Source organism: Salvelinus fontinalis, chromosome 4 (genome assembly GCF_029448725.1).
Source record: "Salvelinus fontinalis isolate EN_2023a chromosome 4, ASM2944872v1, whole genome shotgun sequence".
Classification (NCBI taxonomy): Eukaryota; Metazoa; Chordata; class Actinopteri; order Salmoniformes; family Salmonidae; genus Salvelinus; species Salvelinus fontinalis.
The window spans coordinates 87934089-87956965 of record NC_074668.1 but is presented as its reverse complement, the minus strand read 5'-3'; the positions used below and the strand labels follow the sequence as shown (position 1 = coordinate 87956965).

The 22877-nt window shown below is 44.0% G+C and overlaps 1 protein-coding gene across 8 annotated transcripts in view; it reads left to right on the top strand.

Annotated features, from left to right (window-relative positions):
- Nucleotides 1-22877, top strand: part of trpm7 (transient receptor potential cation channel, subfamily M, member 7) — a 78148-nt gene that overhangs the window by 12254 nt on the left and 43017 nt on the right. For all 8 annotated transcript variants that reach the window (XM_055921851.1, XM_055921850.1, XM_055921849.1 and 5 more), the window contains exons 2-7: nt 7363-7442; nt 17126-17164; nt 18726-18936; nt 19903-20116; nt 20498-20622; nt 20946-21117. In XM_055921851.1, coding sequence (XP_055777826.1) covers nt 7363-7442; nt 17126-17164; nt 18726-18936; nt 19903-20116; nt 20498-20622; nt 20946-21117 — 841 coding nt within the window. The remainder of the gene's footprint in view (nt 1-7362; nt 7443-17125; nt 17165-18725; nt 18937-19902; nt 20117-20497; nt 20623-20945; nt 21118-22877) is intronic.

Here is a 22877-nt window from a genome sequence, read left to right as displayed (position 1 = left end):
CTTGTTATTAACACCCCAGCACCACTACTTCATGCTAATGTCTTCTCTCTCCCCCAGTTTATAGACTCATTATGAGTGTGAGAACAGGCTGGCTGGCCAGATGTTATCTGGAATTCTATGAGTCAGTCAGGCATGTTGTCCAGAGGAGTGAGAGAGGAGAGGTTAACTAGGGCTGCAGGCCAGGGCTGTGGTGTGCGTTTAGCCACCTTCCTCTGTCACTGCCACAGCCCGCCCACCTGGGAAATGAGGTGGAGAGTGGCTGGGGAGTTGGGTGCTTCATGAAACCGACTCATGTCGTCAGAAGGTAAAGGGTCAACAGAGGTGTGTGTGTGTGTGTGTGTGTGTGCGGTTTATGAAGGGAAATAGGGCTGGTTAATTTCCTACAGGAAGACTAAGTGGCCAAAAAGAGCCCTTCCTCTGTTTGGCAGAGAAAGAAGGAAAGCGGGAGGTAAGGGGAGAGGTAGAGAGAGACAGGGGGAACGAGGGAGGTAGGGAGAGAGAGACAGGGGGAACGAGGGAGGTAGGGAGAGAGAGACAGGGGGAACGAGGGAGAGAGAGACAGGGGGAACGAGGGAGAGAGAGACAGGGGGAACGAGGGAGAGAGAGACAGGGGGAACGAGGGAGAGAGAGACAGGGGGAACGAGGGAGAGAGAGACAGGGGGAACGAGGGAGAGAGAGACAGGGGGAACGAGGGAGAGAGAGACAGGGGGAACGAGGGAGAGAGAGACAGGGGGAACGAGGGAGAGAGAGACAGGGGGAACGAGGGAGAGAGAGACAGGGGGAACGAGGGAGAGAGAGACAGGGGGAACGAGGGAGAGAGAGACAGGGGGAACGAGGGAGAGAGAGACAGGGGGAACGAGGGAGAGAGAGACAGGGGGAACGAGGGAGAGAGAGACAGGGGGAACGAGGGAGAGAGAGACAGGGGGAACGAGGGAGAGAGAGACAGGGGGAACGAGGGAGAGAGAGACAGGGGGAACGAGGGAGAGAGAGACAGGGGGAACGAGGGAGAGAGAGACAGGGGGAACGAGGGAGAGAGAGACAGGGGGAACGAGGGAGAGAGAGACAGGGGGAACGAGGGAGGAGGGAGAGAGAGACAGGGGGAACGAGGGGGAGAGAGACAGGGGGAACGAGGGGGAGAGAGACAGGGGGAACGAGGGGGAGAGAGACAGGGGGAACGAGGGGGAGAGAGACAGGGGGAACGAGGGGAGAGAGAGACAGGGGGAACGAGGGAGAGAGAGACAGGGGGAACGAGGGAGAGAGAGACAGGGGGAACGAGGGAGAGAGAGACAGGGGGAACGAGGGAGAGAGAGACAGGGGGAACGAGGGAGAGAGAGACAGGGGGAACGAGGGAGAGAGAGACAGGGGGAACGAGGGAGAGAGAGACAGGGGGAACGAGGGAGAGAGAGACAGGGGGAACGAGGGAGAGAGAGACAGGGGGAACGAGGGAGAGAGAGACAGGGGGAACGAGGGAGAGAGAGACAGGGGGAACGAGGGAGAGAGAGACAGGGGGAACGAGGGAGAGAGAGACAGGGGGAACGAGGGAGAGAGAGACAGGGGGAACGAGGGAGAGAGAGACAGGGGGAACGAGGGAGAGAGAGACAGGGGGAACGAGGGAGAGAGAGACAGGGGGAACGAGGGAGAGAGAGACAGGGGGAACGAGGGAGAGAGAGACAGGGGGAACGAGGGAGAGAGAGACAGGGGGAACGAGGGAGAGAGAGACAGGGGGAACGAGGGAGAGAGAGACAGGGGGAACGAGGGAGAGAGAGACAGGGGGAACGGAGGGAGAGAGAGACAGGGGGAACGGAGGGAGAGAGAGACAGGGGGAACGAGGGAGAGAGAGACAGGGGGAACGAGGGAGAGAGAGACAGGGGGAACGAGGGAGGTAGACGGGGGAACGAGGGAGAGAGACGGGGGAACGAGGGAGAGAGACAGGGGGAACGAGGGAGGTGGAGAGACAGGGGGAATGAGGGAGGTAGACAGGGGGAACGAGGGAGGTAGAGAGGGAGATACAGGGGGAACGAGGGAGGTAGAGAGAGAGGGGGACCGCAGTAGAGCGAGCGAGGGATGTAGAGAGAGAAGGAGAACGAGAGGAAGAGGGAGAGAGACGTGTCTGTGTTCCTGGCTGGGGCTTTAAAGTGCATCTAAATTGAGTCTTTTGTTGCCTGACATTCTCAGGTACCATGGATACAGGTCAGCGGGGACCAAAGCCTCTCTAACAACCCTCTGTTAACACTATTAACCATCCGACCACCTGAATGATTGAGATGTCCAGTGTTCATTCTCTGAAGCATTCAAATCTTCTCCTGTTATCATAATATCACCATCCTATTGAAGATAGTTTTACCATAATGAATAGGGCTGGGAATTGCCAGGGACTCGAAATACAATATTATCACGATACTTAGGTGCCAATAAGATATGTATTGCGATTGTCACAATTCTATATATTTTGCGATTTGATAATGTGATTTTGTGATTTGATGTTCTAAACATGTTGCTCACTATAGAGTGTCTGCTGCAGAGAGACAAGAGAGCATGAGAACGAGTTTTGATCAGTCAGGGAAATAGAAGTGCTGAAAACACGATGACTCACTATTTAAAAAGAAGATCGAAAACAAGCTATAGGATGAAAAAGACGGGTGTTTTGGTGCAGGTACAGCCGACTAGCGCTAGCTAACGCTACCTACTGTAGCATAAATAAATACATTTATTATACAGTACATGTCAAAAGTTTGGACACCTACTAATTGAAGGGTTGTTTAAAAAATATATATATATTTTCTACATTGTAGAATAATAGTGAAGACCTCAAAACTATGAAATAACAAATATGGAATCATGTAGTAACCAAAAAAGTGTTAAACAAATCAAAATACATTTTATATTTGAGATTCTTCAAATTAGCCACCCTTTGACTTGATGACAGCTTTGTTTACTCTTGGCTTTCTCTCAACCAGCTTCACCTGGAATTATTTTCCAACAGTCTTGGAGTTCCCACATATGCTGAGCACTTGTTGGCTGCTTTTCCTTCACTCTGCGGTCCAACTCATCCCAAACCATCTCAATTGGGTTGAGGTCAGGTGATTGTGGAGGCCAGGTCATCTGATGCAGCACTCCATAACTCTCCTTCTTGGTCAAATAGCCCTTACACAACCTGCAGGTGTGTTGGGTCATTGTCCTGGTGGAAAACAAATGACAGTCCCACTAAGCGCAAACCAGATTGGATGGCGTATCGCTGCAGAATGCTGTGGTAGCTATGCTGGTTAAGTATGCCTTGAATTCTAAATAAATCACAGACAGTGTCACCAGCAAAGCACCCACACATCATCACACCTCCTCCATGCTTCACGGTGGGAACCACACATGCGGAGATTATCCATTCATGTACTCTGCGTCTCACAAAGACACGGCGGTTGGAACCAAAAATCTCAAATTTGGACTCATCAGACCTAAGGACAGATTTCCACCGGTCTAATATCCCTTACTCGTGTTTCTTGGCCCAAGCAAGTCTCTTCTTCTTATTGGTGTCCTTTAGTAGTGGTTTCTTTGCATCAATTCAACCATGAAGGCCTGATTCACACAGTCTTCTCTGAACTGTTGATGTTGAGATGTGTCTGTTACTTGAACTCTGTGAAGCATTTATTTGGGCTGTAATTTCTGAGGCTGTTAACTCGAATGAACTTACCCTCTGCAGCAGAAATGACTCTGGGTATTCCTTTCCTGTGGCGGTCCTCATGAGAGCCGGTTTCATCATAGCACTTGATGGTTATTGCGACAGCACTTGAAGAAACATTCAAAGTTCTTGACATTTTCAGCATTTAAAAATGCTTTAACCTTCATGTCTTAAAGTAATGATGTACTGCCCTTTTCTCTTTGCTTATTTGAGCTGTTATTCCCATAATATGGACTTGGTCTTTTACCAAATAGAGCTATCTTCTGTATACCCACCCTACCTTGTCACAACACAACTGATTGGCTCAAATGTATTAAGAAGGAAAGAAATTCCACAAATTAACTTTTAACAAGGCACACCTGTTAATTGAGATGTATTCCAAGTGACTACCTCTTGAAGCTGTGCCAAGAGTGTGCAAAACTGTCAAAGGCAAAGGGTGGCTACTTTGAAGAATCTCAAATAGATTTTGAATATAACACTTTTTTTGGTTACTACATGATTCCATATGTGTTATTTCATAGTTTTGATGTCTTCACTATTATTCTACAATGTAGAAAATAGTAAAAATAATGAGAAACCATTGAATGAGTAGGTGTACTGTATATAGGCCTATACATATAATTGTTTTTACAAATCGATACTTGAGTCAAATATCTATATAATATTGCAATATGTAACTGTATATATTCCGTATATATTCCCCCCCATCACTAATAATGAACAGAGCTAGCCTTGTGAAACCAGCTTGATCTCGCGATCGCTCACATTCTGTTTCACTTCACGTCAACATGAACACAGCGGACAGTCTGCTTGACCAGGCTACAACAGATTTGAATAGCAGTAATGCCATTGACCAGAGAGTTGGGCCTAGTTTCAGTGGGAAGTGAGTCGCTCCCAGTGACTATTAGTTGTCTAGTAATGGTAAGCGTTACCAAGTCGTCTGGTAAGCCTTCCCAAGTCGTCCTGTAAGTACCTAACCTGTGGTCCCTGTGTATATAGCGGAGGTGGTTGGTTGAGTGAAACATGCTCACGTGACGAGTGAGACTGTCTCAGCAGGTGGTCTGAAGAAGATATAAATTACTGAGGCCTCTACCTCTACCATCCTGCCCCTCTCTCTCTCTCTCGGGTAATAAGCAGTGTGTCTCAGACACATTCATCAGCCCTCTGAGTGTCTCTGTCTTACAGATTAACTCCTATTTACAGTTCGAGTAACACAAGAGGTTTCTCTCTACTGCTCACTGATCGCTCAGCTTTTAACAGACACGGATTTGCAATTTTCCATCACCTTTTAGACTTTGAGACCGGAGTGATTATGTGGTGAGGGACATAGAGCGAGAGAGAGGAAGATATAGAGATGGTATCTGTGGTGATCTGCTGAGGCTGCGCTGCTGGTCTGCAGTGCTGGTGTGATTGGTTGGTCAGGAGATGTGTGAAGGTTATTTGGTATGTTCCTGTACTCAGCCCTTAAACACTACCGCGATGAAGAAGAAGACAACTTCCAGGTAGACAACCTGTTTATCTGTGTTTTAGAACTTCTGTTGTTCCAGAACCTCTGTCCTACCTGTGTTTTAGAACTTCTGTTGTTCCAGAACTTCTGTTCTACCTGTGTTTTAGAACTTCTGTTGTTCCAGAACTTCTGTTCTACCTGTGTTTTAGAACTTCTGTTGTTCCAGAACTTCTGTCCTACCTGTGTTTTAGAACTTCTGTTGTTCTAGAAGTTCTGTTCTACCTTTGTTTTAGAACTTCTGGTCTTCTACCTCCTGTTTTAGAATTCTGTTCTACTTCTGTTCTAGAGCTTTTGTTTTGCCACTGCTGTGTTACAACTTCCATTTGACCTTTGTTCGAGAACTTCAGTTCTTCTAGCTCTGTTTCTGAAACGCCTGTTGTCCTAAAACTGTTTCTAGCTGGTATGTTCTTTCACTGTGGGAAGACAACAGGGCTAGTAGGCCTCTTCAAACCTGGTCATTCCCAGTGTTGTGTAATCTCAGCTCTCTGCCAGTGAACCACTGTACCCAGTACTTCTCTGAGTTAGGAGGAGGTGAAGAATTTCAGCCTGTTCCTTTGTGAAGGGAAGGATTATTGGTGCTAATCGTCTGTGAGGCGCTGTGTTGTTTAGAACCAGGAACAAAAAGCTATTGGAACGACGGAACCCTGAAAATTAATTGAAAATTCTTCTGACATAAAGCCCTCGCTCTCGCTGGACGCTCGGCCGCCTGTCTCAGGAGAGTGAGAGAGTTTGTGGTTGTGAACGGACCGCTGCTGTTCTCACACACACACACACACACACACACACACACACACACACACACACACACACTGCTGTCCCCTTGGCGGCACTAGCAGCTCTGGTCTAATACACAGCAGTATTTAGTCTGATTGCATTTATTAGTTTATCAATCAGAGTACTGAGCCTGCTGGATTAGGGGGTCACTTGGAGCTCCTGGCTGGCTAGTTTGGGGGGCCCCTGAGGGGAACTCGGCTCTATGGTTACTGGTTAGTTACCACAGCAAACATTGATTGGACTGCCTTTAACTGGGAAAATATTATCTTCTATTATTTTGTGTTGACATGAGTTCAAATTGTATGTGTGTACAGTCGTGGCCAAAAGTTTAGAATGACACAAATATTAATTTTCACAAAGTCTGCTGCCTCAGTTTGTATGATGGCAATTTGCATATACTCCAGAATGTTATGAAGAGTGATCAGATGAACTGCAATTAATTGCAACGTCCCTATTTGCCATGCAAATTAACTGAATCCCAAAAACACATTTCCACTGCATTTCAGCCCTGCCACAAAAGGACCAGCTGACATCATGTCAGTGATTCTCTCGTTAACACAGGTGATAGTGTTGACGAGGACAAGGCTGGAGATCACTCTGTCATGCTGATTGAGTTCGAATAACAGACTGGAAGCTTCAAAAGGAGGGTGGTGCTTGGAATCATTGTTCTTCCTCTGTCAATCATGGAAGGAAACACGTGCCGTCATCATTGCTTTGCACAAAAATGGCTTCTCCCAACCATCCAGGGACAGTTTGGTGACGAACAATGCCTTTTCCAGCATGATGGAGCACCTTGCCATAAGGCAAAAGTGATAACAAAACATTGATATTTTGGGTCCATGGCCAGGAAACTCCCCAGACCTTAATCCCATTGAGAACTTGTGGTCAATCCTCAAGAGGCAGGTGGACAAACAAAAAAAACACAAATTCTGACAAACTCCAAGCATTGATTATGCAAGAATGGACTGCCATCAGTCAGGATGTGGCCCAGAAGTTAATTGACAGCATGCCAGGGAGGATTACAGAGGTCTTGAAAAAGAAGGGTCAACACTGCAAATATTGACTTTTTGCATCAACTTCATGTAATTGTCAATAAAAGCCTTTGACACTTATGAAATGCTTGTAATTATACTTCAGTATTCCATAGCAACATCTGACAAAAATATCTAAAGACACTGAAGCAGCAAACTTTGTGGAAATTAATATTTGTGTCATTCTCAAAACTTTTGGACATGGCAGTATGTATGTTGAATGTTCAGGGTAAGTCAATTAAGCAACCAAGTAGACCAGCTACAGCCCCGTTTGAACTGTACATTGGCCCATGGTTTCCCTACTATAGTGATCTCTGATACAGGGAGCCAGTTTGTACTGTTGTGATTCATTATATTTCTGTCTCCTTTCTCCACAGTCCCAGAAATCCTGGATAGAAAGCACTTTCACCAAGAGGGAATGTGTCCACATACTTCCAGTGTCGAAAGACCCCCACAGGTATCAATCAATCAAATGTATTTCTAAAGCCCTTTTTACATCAGCCGATGTCACAAAGTGCTGTACAGAAACCCAGCCTAAAACCCCAAACAGCAAGCAATGCAGATGGAGAAGCACGGTGGCTAGGAAAAACTCCCTAGAAAGGCAGGAACCTAGGAAGAAACCTAGAGGAACCAGGCTCTGAGGAGGGGGCAGTCCTCTTCTGGCTGTGCTGGGTGGAGATTATAACAGAACATGGCCATTAAGGCCAGAACCTAGGAAGAAACCTAGAGAGGAACCAGGCTCTGAGGGGTGGCCAGTCCTCTTCTGGCTGTGCTGGGTGGAGATTATAACAGAACATGGCCAAGATGTTCAAACGTTCATAGATGACCAGCAGGGTCAAATAATAATAATCAGTGGTTGTAGCAGGTGCAACAGGTCAGCACCTCAGGAGTAAATGTCAGTTGGCTTTTCATAGCCAATCATAGAGAGAGAGTGGAATACAGCAGGTCCGGGACAAGGTATCACGTCCGGTGAACAGGTCAGGGTTCCATAGACACAAGTAAAACAGTTGAAACTGGAGCAGCAGCAGGTGGACTGGGGACAGCAAGGAGTCATCAGGCCATGTAGTCCTGAGGCATGGTCCTAGGACTCTGGTCCTCCAAGAGGAGAGGGTTAGAGGGTGCATACTTACATTCACACAGGACACCGGATAAGACAGGAGAAATACTGCAGATATGACAGAGTATGTCTGTCTGTCTGTTTCTCTCTTTCTCCGTCTGTCTCTCACATGTATCTCTCTCTCCCGTCCCTCCATCCTTGAGTCTTTATTACCTGCATGGTGGGGTTAGTACACTGCAATCTGTAATTACACTGAGTGGGTCAGTAAAGGCCAGAAGGTGAAACTTAACCACTACTGTAGTAAGTAAGATTTGGTGTTAGGGCAGGGTGTAGCTCAACTACTAGGTTATCCTCCAACAGTCAGTCAGCCAGCCAGCCAAGGGCGTAACTTTGTGTTGGATATTGGAAGGGTCAGGGTCAATTGGTTCCAGTGTCAACAACCCTCTACAGGGGGTCCGGGGGCTTGGGAGATTTTATTTTATTTGCTGTGAAATGGTTGTTTCTGTTGACTTTCTAAGGGAAAATGCATCAAAAAAAAAATCATGATAATTTGGTCAATATACCCCAATCACAACTGCAAAAATCAATATTTTTCTATATTACTTTAACCGTGTTCCTACTCTTAACAGTTAACAAAAAGTCACCTCCACACCCATTATTTAACTACATTTGAATGTCAAAGCCCATTATTCTATTTGTGTACCCTTCGCCACGCTTGGCTAGTACATGGTCTTGAATAACTAATTTCTTATACCCAACTTACTTTAAAGCAGTCGAGTCCAGAAACTTTTTACACTATTTAATTGCAGTATTAATTCATCAAATAATTCAGTGACAGTTGGAAATGTAACTCTTCAATATGGATCAAACATTAGACTTCAAATAAACCAATCAGTATGGAGTCATTCTCAAGCAATAGACTTCAAAATAAATCAAATCAAATTGTATTTGTCACATGCGCCGAATACAACAGGTGTAGACTTTACAGTGAAATGCTGAATACAACAGGTGTAGTAGACCTTACAGTGAAATGCTGAATACAACAGGTGTAGTAGACCTTACAGTGAAATGCTGAATACAACAGGTGTAGTCAACCTTACAGTGAAATGCTGAATACAACAGGTGTAGTAGACCTTACAGTGAAATGCTGAATACAACAGGTGTAGTAGACCTTACAGTGAAATGCTGAATACAACAGGTGTAGTAGACCTTACAGTTAAATGCTGAATACAACAGGTGTAGTAGACCTTACAGTGAAATGCTGAATACAACAGGTGTAGTAGACCTTACAGTGAAATGCTGAATACAACAGGTGTAGTAGACCTTACAGTGAAATGCTGAATACAACAGGTGTAGTCGACCTTACAGTGAAATGCTGAATACAACAGGTGTAGTAGACCTTACAGTGAAATGCTGAATACAACAGGTGTAGTAGACCTTACAGTGAAATGCTGAATACAACAGGTGTAGTAGACCTTACAGTGAAATGCTGAATACAACAGGTGTAGTAGACCTTACAGTGAAATGCTGAATACAACAGGTGTAGTAGACCTTACAGTGAAATGCTGAATACAACAGGTGTAGTAGACCTTACAGTGAAATGCTGAATACAACAGGTGTAGACTTTACAGTGAAATGCTGAATACAACAGGTGTAGTAGACCTTACAGTGAAATGCTGAATACAACAGGTGTAGTAGACCTTACAGTGAAATGCTGAATACAACAGGTGTAGTCGACCTTACAGTGAAATGCTGAATACAACGGGTGTAGTAGACCTTACAGTGAAATGCTGAATACAACGGGTGTAGTAGACCTTACAGTGAAATGCTGAATACAACGGGTGTAGTAGACCTTACAGTGAAATGCTGAATACAACGGGTGTAGTAGACCTTACAGTGAAATGCTGAATACAACGGGTGTAGTAGACCTTACAGTGAAATGCTGAATACAACGGGTGTAGTAGACCTTACAGTGAAATGCTGAATACAACGGGTGTAGTAGACCTTACAGTGAAATGCTGAATACAACGGGTGTAGTAGACCTTACAGTGAAATGCTGAATACAACGGGTGTAGTAGACCTTACAGTGAAATGCTGAATACAACGGGTGTAGTAGACCTTACAGTGAAATGCTGAATACAACGGGTGTAGTAGACCTTACAGTGAAATGCTGAATACAACGGGTGTAGTAGACCTTACAGTGAAATGCTGAATACAACGGGTGTAGTAGACCTTACAGTGAAATGCTGAATACAACGGGTGTAGTAGACCTTACAGTGAAATGCTGAATACAACGGGTGTAGTAGACCTTACAGTGAAATGCTGAATACAACGGGTGTAGTAGACCTTACAGTGAAATGCTGAATACAACGGGTGTAGTAGACCTTACAGTGAAATGCTGAATACAACGGGTGTAGTAGACCTTACAGTGAAATGCTGAATACAACGGGTGTAGTAGACCTTACAGTGAAATGCTGAATACAACAGGTGTAGTAGACCTTACAGTGAAATGCTGAATACAACAGGTGTAGTAGACCTTACAGTGAAATGCTGAATACAACAGGTGTAGTAAACCTTACAGTGAAATGCTGAATACAACAGGTGTAGTAGACCTTACAGTGAAATGCTGAATACAACAGGTGTAGTAGACCTTACAGTGAAATGCTGAATACAACAGGTGTAGTAGACCTTACAGTGAAATGCTGAATACAACAGGTGTAGTAAACCTTACAGTGAAATGCTGAATACAACAGGTGTAGTAGACCTTACAGTGAAATGCTGAATACAACAGGTGTAGTAGACCTTACAGTGAAATGCTGAATACAACAGGTGTAGTAGACCTTACAGTGAAATGCTGAATACAACAGGTGTAGTAGACCTTACAGTGAAATGCTGAATACAACAGGTGTAGTAGACCTTACAGTGAAATGCTGAATACAACAGGTGTAGTAGACCTTACAGTGAAATGCTGAATACAACAGGTGTAGTAGACCTTACAGTGAAATGCTGAATACAACAGGTGTAGTCGACCTTACAGTGAAATGCTGAATACAACAGGTGTAGTCGACCTTACAGTGAAATGCTGAATACAACAGGTGTAGTCGACCTTACAGTGAAATGCTGAATACAACAGGTGTAGTAGACCTTACAGTGAAATGCTGAATACAACAGGTGTAGTAGACCTTACAGTGAAATGCTGAATACAACAGGTGTAGTAGACCTTACAGTGAAATGCTGAATACAACAGGTGTAGTAGACCTTACAGTGAAATGCTGAATACAACAGGTGTAGTAGACCTTACAGTGAAATGCTGAATACAACAGGTGTAGTAGACCTTACAGTGAAATGCTGAATACAACAGGTGTAGTAGACCTTACAGTGAAATGCTGAATACAACAGGTGTAGTAGACCTTACAGTGAAATGCTGAATACAACAGGTGTAGTAGACCTTACAGTGAAATGCTGAATACAACAGGTGTAGTAGACCTTACAGTGAAATGCTGAATACAACAGGTGTAGTAGACCTTACAGTGAAATGCTGAATACAACAGGTGTAGTAGACCTTACAGTGAAATGCTGAATACAACAGGTGTAGTAGACCTTACAGTGAAATGCTGAATACAACAGGTGTAGTAGACCTTACAGTGAAATGCTGAATACAACAGGTGTAGTCGACCTTACAGTGAAATGCTTACTTAACCAACACAACAAATAATTAAAGAGCAGCAGTAAATAACAATAGTGGGGCTATATACAGGGGCTACCGGTTCAGAGTCAATGTGGAGGCTATATACAGGGGGGTACTGGTACAGAGTCAATGTGCGGGGGCACCGGTGTCGAGGTAATTATGTACATGCAGGTAGGGTTATTAAAATGGCTATGCATAGATAATAAGAGTAACAGCATCGGGGGGAGGGGTGCAAAACAGTATTCAAAATAAACCAATCAGTATGGTGTCATTCTCAAGCAATAGTCTTCAAAAATACTTAACATTGTCGTTCACCATCAAGTAAAACACATACCCTTTGAATAACCGGTTGCAACCTTGTATACATATAGTGGTACAGAGAGGGTACATATAGTGGTACAGAGAGGGTACATATAGTGGTACAGAGAGGGTACATATAGTGGTACAGAGAGGGTACATATAGTGGTACAGAGAGGGTACATATAGTGGTACAGAGAGGGTACATATAGTGGTACAGAGAGGGTACATATAGTGGTACAGAGAGGGTACATATAGTGGTACAGAGAGGGTACATATAGTGGTACAGAGAGGGTACATATAGCGGTACAGAGAGGGTACATATAGCGGTACAGAGAGGGTACATATAGCGGTACAGAGAGGGTACATATAGCGGTACAGAGAGGGTACATATAGCGGTACAGAGAGGGTACATATAGCGGTACAGAGAGGGTACATATCTTCACTCTCAATCCACTTCAATGTCCCAAATACCTGTTTATGCCCGTCACTGACGGAAACAAGATGTGGGTATATTGTTTTCCTATCTATGGTATCCGGCTTCTCCTGGTGGATCGGACAGACGGCAACATGGTGCTTTGTGTCATTGTTGATCACAGCCACATCTTCAACCTCCATGACAACCAAATGAAATCACAATGCCGACAACAACATTTGGGCTACAGTCAGGAAAGATGAGCTGAACCGATAGTGATGTAAATAGCTGTGCAACGTGTTTTACCAGACTGCCTTATAACTCAAATTCAAAATGTTTCCGTGATGTCCTGTTCATCCTCACCATGTGCCTCAACATGGGTGGCGCTCTCCCTCTCTACTGACTGTCTCTGATCCCTGGCATGACAACCAAATGAAATCAGAATGCAGGCAGCAGTCATTTTGTTATAGCACTTGGGCTATAGTCAGCAAAGATGAGGAGTTGAACTGATAGTGCCTTATAACTCATTCTCACCTGATGACCTGTTCGTCCTCTCCCTGCCTCAGCATGGGGGGATGCTCCCTCTCTCTGTTGCCTGTCTTTGAACCCTGCCATAATCAAATGACAAAAATGTCTGGCCTTAATGATGGGGTTACCATATTAAGACGAATTAAATTCTGCTTTTATTAGCTAAATGATTGATTTACTGTCTGGCAATAAGTATAGCTAGCTAGCTAACTGCATACTACCAGTATATTGTGAATTGTACAGTGTAGATAGCTATGTAGCCATTCATTTACTTAGTCTACTGCACTCCTTCAATCTTACGTCCTGCACTTTTCTCCTCTTTCGTATTGGCACCTCCATTAAGCTACTTTTTCACTAGGGTGACCACTGACTCACTGAGTGCTGCTCATCTGAAACTGCAGTTGGAAAGATAAAAGGGACGATCAAGATACTGTGCTAGCTTGCTAACGTTAGCCTAGCTAAAATAGCCAACCTAGCATTGCATCACTTGGTATAAAACTGTTTTTATACTATTATCTCATCACCAATAGTTTGCTAAATACACAACAACATAGGACTACATTTTATAAAATGTTCATGAACTTTTACTTGTTTTAAACTTTCAAAACATTTATACATTGGAGCGCTCATGAATATAGCTTCCCAGGGCTCGAGACTAATCTTGATTCTGGAGTGGCACAGGAGACAGAGTCTTCCACCACCATCAACAAAGCACCAAATGATGGAATTTCTTGTGGAAGAATGGTTTGGCATCCCTCCAATAGAGTTCCAGACACTTGTAGAATCCATGCCTATGCGCATTGAAGCTGTTCTGGCAGCTCGTGGTGGCCCAATGGCCTATTAAGATGCTTTATGCTTTCTCTCCGTGTCTCCCATCCCACCCATGGCATTATTAACCAAAGCTAGCAGAGCGGAAACCAAAGCCTACTGGAGGCACGGTTCGTTCAAATCAAACACAAGAGCGGAGAGAAAGGCCAGTGCCTGTTGCCCAACGCGTATCATCCACCTTGCACCTCTGAGCGGAGGCAGTCAGCAGTTTGAAAGTAGCCTAGCCAAAATCAGACCATAGAAATTGAGGGAATTATTTGATAAATACTTCCTTATGCCATTGAAAACAGCTTTCTTTCATTGTTCCAGCAGCCAAAGACACAATCCTAGTCATATTAGCAACCCATGCTAGTTGTTGCATCTTTAGATCTCCCCTCTTTCTAAATGTGTGGTGTGCTTTTTAGTGTCTTCCAGCTACTTGCATTCTGGAACATTCGTGCAGAGCCTACTGCCGTGTGTGCATTGTTGCATTTATTCTGATCTGTTGCATCAGCCTAATTGCTTTGTATTTATTGTTATATACAGTGGTTATATGAATTTTGGATCTGTTGTCCCAGAACAGTCCCAAGGTCTGTTTTGAACCGTCCCAGACATCTAATGTTTAACGTCCCGGGACGAGAGGGACACCTTTTTAATTTCAAGCCCTGTAGCTACGTCTCCTCAGCAAACAGCACAAAGAGAGAGAGGTAGTGCATGCTGCTGAACTGTTGCTGCAGGGCTGCTGCCTCTGGGGACCGGGCGCAACCAAAAGCCTTTGTTAAAATGAGGAGCAGGTGTTGTTTTCTATGTTTATAATCTGACAATATAATATGATGGTCTGACGTGTAGGCTAGGCTATGTGTGTTGTGTTTAAGGCTTGTATGAACTTGAAGGTCTCCTGCCGCTTAGTACTGTAGTATTTCCTACTTGAACTTGCTGGAATGTGACATTGCAGTGCTGGAATTCTACAGAGGTCCCGTTTGTACACTTGTCACTCTACTGAAACATGCTGGCCTGGTTACAATGCTGCAACTGTGTTGGGAAAGACAATCTGAAAAGAAAAATCCAAGTAAGCAGAGTACGGTTTGGGTTCGAGAAAGTGTGAAAAGGGTGCTAGTGTGTGGTAGGTTACAGTCATTCAGTTCACGTCTACTGGACAGCTAGACACTCAAATAAGTCGTCTCTCTTCAAAACAGTTATTTTATTGTGAAGTACTAACAAAGGATTTCAGACTGGCTATTTTTCCCGATATGACATCAATCGTTGCCAGTTTGCCCTCAGTGACACGGATTCCATCCCCACACTCTAAAAGTAGTGGTTCCCAACCTGGTGTGTCTTGAGGAACTCAGGTGTGCCGGGAAGCTTTTTCTAATCATGATTTGAATTTTTTTTAACACTTAGTTAAAAGTGACCAGTGGAATGCACATGGGGGCAGTGGCAGTCAGATAACACACTAAATGGCACATGGGAGCAGTGGCAGTCAGATAACACACTAAATGGCACATGGGAGCAGTGGCAGTCAGATAACACACTAAATGGCACATGGGAGCAGTGGCAGTCAGATAACACACTAAATGGCACATGGGAGCAGTGGCAGTCAGATAACACACTAAATGGCACATGGGAGCAGTGGCAGTCAGATAACGCACTAAATGGCACATGGGAGCAGTGGCAGTCCGATAACACACTAAATGGCACATGGGAGCAGTGGCAGTCAGATAACACACTAAATGGCACATGGGAGCAGTGGCAGTCCGATAACACACTAAATGGCACATGGGAGCAGTGGCAGTCCGATAACACACTAAATGGCACATGGGAGCAGTGGCAGTCCGATAACACACTAAATGGCACATGGGAGCAGTGGCAGTCCGATAACACACTAAATGGCACATGGGAGCAGTGGCAGTCCGATAACACACTAAATGGCACATGGGAGCAGTGGCAGTCCGATAACACACTAAATGGCACATGGTTACATCTGTATCCTTGTTTCAAGTCGTGTGCTCAGGCTGTTACATTTGTATCGTTTGAAAACCATTCGCACAGGCAAGTTTGATTAGGCTTAACCAGAGTCATTTATGTCTTAATATATGGCTCTGAACTTAGCTATGCCACCGCCTCTGCCATAGAACCAAATGGATCATGGCTTTGTGTCTGTGGTTGCACCTTTTACAATGTAGAAAACCGCTCATCTGTTGCCAAAACCATTCAAAACGAAATACCTATTTTACCGGAACTACATTTTCTTATTTCTGGCGCAGGTTGCGGGACGCTCTTAAAACGGGTGCACACTAAAATTAACCATCCTTAGTGAGGAACTATCAAAACTATGAAAATATTTCAAATAAACCCTAATGTATAAAAAAAGGTTTTCACAGAAAATAAACAGCTATTTTTAGTTCTCAACAGAGATGTTAGATTGGGTTCAAGTCCGTGCTCTGGCTGGGCCACTCGAGGACATTCAAAGACTTTTCCCGAAGCCACTCCCGCGTTGTCTTGGCTGTATGCTTAGGGCCGTTGTCCTGTTGGAAGGTGAATCTTTGCCCCAGTCTGAGAACCTGCTCCAGAGCGCTCAGGACTTCATCGAGGAGCTCTCTGTCCTTCTGGAAGGTTCTCCCATTTCTACAGAAGAACTCCAGAGCTCTGAGTGGAAACATCTAGGAGCAAAAACAGCTTAGCTGCGAAGTGGTAGGCCACACAAGCTCACAGAACGGGACCACCGAGTGTGTAGCATGTAAAAATCATCTGTCCTCTGTTGCAACACTCCCTACTGAGTTCCAAACTGCCTCTGGAAGCAACGTCAGCACAAGGACTGTAAGTCGGATTTCCATGGTCGAGCAGCAGCACACAAGCCTAAGATCACCATGCGCAATGCCAAGCATCGGCAGGAGTGGTGTGAAGTTCGCCACCATTGGACTCTGGAGCAGTGGAAACGCGTTCTCTGGAGTGATGAATCACGCTTCACTATCAGTCCCACGGACAAAGCTGGGTTGCAAAAGCATTACAGGTGAAGTTGGAAAAGCATTACAGGTGAAGCTGGTTAAGAGAACGCCAAGAGTGTGCAAAGCTGTCATCAAGGCAAAGGGTGGCTACTTTGAAGAATCTCAAATCTAAAATAAATGTTTATTTGTTCAACACTTTTTTGGTTTCTACATGATTCCATATGTGTTATTTCATAGTTTTGATGTCATCACTATTATTCTACAATATAGTAGAAAATTGTAAAAATAAAGAAAAACCTTTTGAATGAGTAGGTGTTCTAAAACTTTTGAACAGTAGTGTATGTATAATACTTATATTTTACTTCATAGTCTAATGTGAAGATTTTTGTTGATGTTGTTTCAGATGCCTTCCAGGATGTCAGATCTGCCAGCAGTTGGTGAGGTGAGTCTTTGGCCCTATTCTGGTCTCTCAGACAGACATGAGCCCAGTCCTTGACTCAAGACCCTGGGACCTCCTCAATTCAACCAACCTCTTCTAAAATACTGTACTGACATAAACAATAACTGGTATTAAAGTTCTGTGTGGAAGTGTAGCCTAGTCTATTGCACTCCACGCCTATGGTTCTTCACTGTATATGGTACTGTATCAGTGGCGGTCGGTGTCGTTTTAAGATGAGGAAGGACGATTTTTACAATATTTTTATGAGCATGCCGTTATTTCTGTTACAGCATATTTGATGACTGTCATTCATATGCCATTCACCCAACTCAATGTAACATAGTTTAGGTTACTACATGATACTCAAATTGTCCCTATACCCATCATGAGGTTGTTACAACCTATCGTATGAATGAAAGTTTACAATGTACAACAGGTCGAGAGAAAAATTAGAGTAATCAAGGTGACACACAGTGTCTCATTCAATACCGCCTTGCACAATCTTGCCTGCATCTAGCTGATCTAGTGTGTAACTGTAATCATTAGTCCAATAGTTGCAAACAAGAGTTTCTATTGGACAAATGAATGTATGTGTATCCCCGTTACGTTTGCTCCAGTTTAAGAAAGTTTTTCGGCGGAATGAATACACCCCTGATCACACGCAAATACAGTTCACTTTCATAGCAGCCACATACAAATAGCATGATCACTTTGCTCGTTAATTCCTTCTCAAATCTATGCGCTTTCTTCCGCTCACCTTTTCCCTTCATTTGTGGGCTTCAGTGCACAACACATCAGCTGTCTGTGACCAGGCGAAAAAACCTTTCCATGCCAAACCTTTATATCATAACCGCTAACCTCTACACATAGCCTATGTCGTTGTCACCATATTAGCCAATGTCAGTCAACATAGTCCTCTGGAAGTTGTCATAATTACTGTGTAAGTCTATGGAAGGGAGTGAGAACCTTGAGAATCCTAGGTTTTGTATTGAAGTCAATGTACTCAGAGGAGGACGGAAACTAGCTGTCCTCCGGCTACACCATGGTGCTACACTACAGAGTGCTGCTGAGGCTACTGTAGACCTTCATCGCAAAACAGTGTGTTTTAATCAATTATTTTGTGACACGTGAATATATTTAGTATAGTTTTATCTAAAAAGGATAACATTACTATTATTTTTTTTATTCACTGAGGATGGTCCTCCCCTTCCTCCTCTAAGGAGCCTCCACTGTACTGTATATAGTACCCCACTGTATATTACGGTGTATATAGTACTCCACTGTATATAATACTCCACTGTAAAGTATTGTGTATATAGTACTCCACTTTATAAAGTACTGTATATAGTACAGTACTACACCCCGGTCCTGAAAAGAAACCATTACCTTCCAGGCTTTGTGTGTCAGGAAAGAGAGGGTGTATGGGAAAGCAGGACCCAGACTGCCCTGTGTGTGTCACTGTATAGAAATGTAGAGGGGTAAAGCTGATGATTCATATGAGGCTCTGATGTGTCTGTGTGTAAAATAATATTTATCTCGGTGTCCCCCCCCCCCCTTCCTCTAGATGCTGCTGTGGTCGGCTGGTACGGCAGCATGCTGGGTTTACAGCCAGCCTGGCCATGAAGTACTCAGACGTGAACTTGGGTGGGGGGGCAGAGGGTGGGGTGCAGCCGGAGTTGGAGGAGTGGGCTGTGGACAAACACACACAGGAGAGCCCTACAGACGCTTACGGCATCGTTAACTTCCAGGGAGGGTCGCACTCTTACAGAGCCAAGGTAGGGTGGAGAGAAGCTTACACACACACACACACACGTACACGTACACACACTCTCACATCTCCATGGTGGACCTCACAGAGACATACACTCTCTAAACGCTTAGCACAACAAATCAAACCAGTGTCTCAGTCACATTGTGTCTCTGGCCATCGCCACATATTTGGCTACTTAGTAGGTTTAATCTGGCTGGCAAACCAGCTCCAAGGTATACATTATAAGACATCCTTTGACCTGGCCTGGCCTAGCATTCTGGATACTCTTCCCTGAGCTGAGCAGCCTAGCCTGTCTAGTCTGCCTCCATAGCCAGTGGGTGGGTCCCAAATGGCATCCATGGCCCATTGGGCTCTGGTCAAAAGTAGTGCACTATGTAGGTAAAAGGGTGCCATTTGGGATGCAGACACCTATACACCACCTAGCAAAACACTTTTACCTCAGACTAACTTAGGCCTGTGTATTCCTTGCAAAACATATGCAATGTTTTTGATGAGTCACCTCCATCCCTTTTGGGCTAAAATAAGTGGTTATTATTGTGGTTATTCTACATGAAGTAGGTGAATATAATCACAACGCCATTTAGTGTAATAGTTTAGAAACAGCAGTGACTGTAATACGGGCAAATCCCCCTCTTAAAACTACAGGTTTATTATGCCTTGGAACAAGTGAAAGGGTTGTGAGACTGAGAATATCCTTCACTGTACGTTCATGACCGCTTTCCATGGCCCAGATTGACACATTTAATGGTGATGATGTATCAAGCATGTCCGTGTAGGTCCGGGAAATCGACCCTCAAAGACCCAAGTGTTGACATTGGAACATCATTAATAATGTTAAGCTCCAGTTCAAACTTCAAATTAAAGATGGGTGTATTTTGAAAGGACTGCAACATGAAGTTTGTACATGAGAAGTTCAAACCCTCCAATCTCTCCTTTCCTCCCCTCCTCTCCACTCCTCTCCTGTCCCCAGTATGTGCGTCTGTCCCATGACAGCAGGCCAGAGAGCATCCTGAGGCTGATGCTGAATGAGTGGCAGATGGAGCTTCCTAAGATCCTCATCTCTGTCCACGGAGGCATCCAGAACTTTGACCTGCACCCCCGAATCAAACAGGTGGTGGGGAAGGGCCTGATCAAAGCGGCTGTCACCACCGGGGCATGGATACTGACAGGAGGGGTTAACACAGGTGATACACACGGGCATAGAAAAACGTACATACGCACAGATTCGCGCAAACTCTCTCACACACAGTGACTTACTGTTCTTATTAGGTAAAAGACACACAAGTCGGGTGTTCTGTCTTAGCAGAGTTGTGTTTCTCCATCCCAGCACTACTGGAACCTATATACTGTGTTTAACTCATTATGGAGACCTAATGATAATGTTTGACTCCTTACTTAATGACAGTGTTTAACTGATTACTTAGTGGGTTAATTAACCAGACTGGTGTTTATTCTGACTGGTCCTGATAGTAACACTCAGCTACAGCAGAGTTGGTTGTCCTGACAACTACACTAGTCTGTTTTGCTTGGTGTTGATTGGTTGTATTTTAACCCCTGACCTCCAGGTGTTGCCAAACATGTGGGTGATGCGTTGAAGGAACACTGTTCTAGATCGTCAAGGAAGATCTGTACAATTGGAGTCGCTCCCTGGGGCGTCATTGAGAACCGCAATGACCTCATCGGGAGAGACGTGAGGAACACACACTCACACACACAAAAGTTTGTTTTTTACTATCCTTGTGGGGACCAAACAATTGATTAAAATCCTATTTTCCCTAACCTTAACCTCTAAACCTAACTCTTAAACCTAAAATAGCCTGTTTCCCTGTGGGGACCGGAGAAATGTCATTTTCCTTGTTTTACTATCCTTGTGAGGACTTCTGGATAGTGAAACCAAAACCCCCCACACACAAACAAGCACATCACAATACTTACTTACCCAGTATTTATTTTAAGTGGTCAAGAAGATCTGCTGTCCAGTCAGAGTAAAGTGTGTGTGTGCGTATGTTCCAGGTTGTAGCCCCCTACCAGACGTTGCTGAACCCACTATCCAAGCTCAACGTGTTGAACAACCTCCACTCCCACTTCCTACTGGTGGATGATGGGACGGTGGGGAAGTACGGAGCTGAGGTCGAACTACGCCGCGAGCTGGAAAAACACATCAAACTGCAGAGGATACACGCACGTAAGAGAGACACACACACACACGATAAACACATCAAACTGCAGAGGATACTTTAGCAATAAGGCATGAGAATCGTGGATTATAGTGAATTACACACAATTTTGGGCTGTTCTTAAACACAGTGGGAAGCGGAGTGCCGGGAAACAACCCTTGAGTGTGTTATTCATGATAATCTACAGGTTTGAGTGTGTTATTCATGATAATCTACAGGTGTGAGTGTGTTATTCATGATAATCTACAGGTGTGAGTGTGTTATTCATGATAATCTACAGGTGTGAGTGTGTTATTCATGATAATCTACAGGTTTGAGTGTGTTATTCATGATAATCTACAGGTTTGAGTGTGTTATTCATGATAATCTACAGGTTTGAGTGTGTTATTCATGATAATCTACAGGTTTGAGTGTGTTATTCATGATAATCTACAGGTTTGAGTGTGTTATTCATGATAATCTACAGGTTTGAGTGTGTTATTCATAATAATCTACAGGTTTGAGTGTGTTATTCATGATAATCTACAGGTTTGAGTGTGTTATTCATAATAATCTACAGGTTTGAGTGTGTTATTCATGATAATCTACAGGTTTGAGTGTGTTATTCATGATAATCTACAGGTTTGAGTGCCTTATTGCTTATATAAAATGATTACTAACATATTTAAAAAAAAAAAATAAAAAAAAAAATGATTAACATGTTTTCATAAAACAAAAAAATTAGTAAATGAATTTTATTAATCTTTCCCCCCAATGATAGTGTCTGGACAAACCCCAGTTGTGTGTTCTATTTATGTGGTTGCTTGCCAAAAGCACATTTTGTTTGTTTTATTGGCACATTAGCTTGCCAAGTGGACTGGTCGTCCGTTCTAATTGATAAAGGTTACTATGCAGGCTAGCAATATTTCCTTTTCTAGCTAAGCAACTAAAGCTAACACAATCACACCAAGCAGCTGGAATGACAGCAAACTATCTACATGTTTGTTTGTTTCACCTTTTGTTTCTATTGCCATTTCTTTGGATATATCCATAATAATAATGCTGATGCATGAACAGGGCCGGCCCGCCCATTAGGCAGGATTAGGTGGTTGCCTAGGGCGGCAGATTGACGAGGGCGGCATTTTAGGAGCTAAAGTGACCAAGACGCACCTCCAACAACACATAACGCCTCACATAATTCTGCCCAAAACAATGAAAACGTATCTCGCCCAATGGCATACGGCTGTTTAGGTAAGCGATGATACCACCCCATGATAAGGAGTGCCCACTTTGCCATAGTCAGGGTTGCAAAATATTTAGCTTGTCCATTCCCAGCATGCCTCTCCAGGGTGCTGTTGGAGATGAGCTGCGACGCTCCACCAACACTCAAGTCACAACATTAATCATGTAGCCTATAGTAGAACGAGTAGTAACCTGTGGTTTTTCTGTTGCCTACGGACTGGAGACCATATTTATGACAATGTTATGAGACAGACACTTCTTTTTACATCAAGCACGTTTCTTTGACCAAATAGCCCTATTAAATAAAAATGCAATTCAATATCCTAAAACCAGGATGGGTCCAAATAAAATGGACAATATGGAATTAAATTAGGCTACTCACGGCTGCTGTCCGGGAGTTTCACTCCGGGGGCTAAATTGTCATGAATCAATTGTAGGCCTATTTGTCCATTTTTTTTACGAGCTGATGACAGCAAAGAAGAAAATACTTCTGCATTTCCGGCTGTGTAAACACATGGATTCTCACTGAAAATGGACTCATAACTCC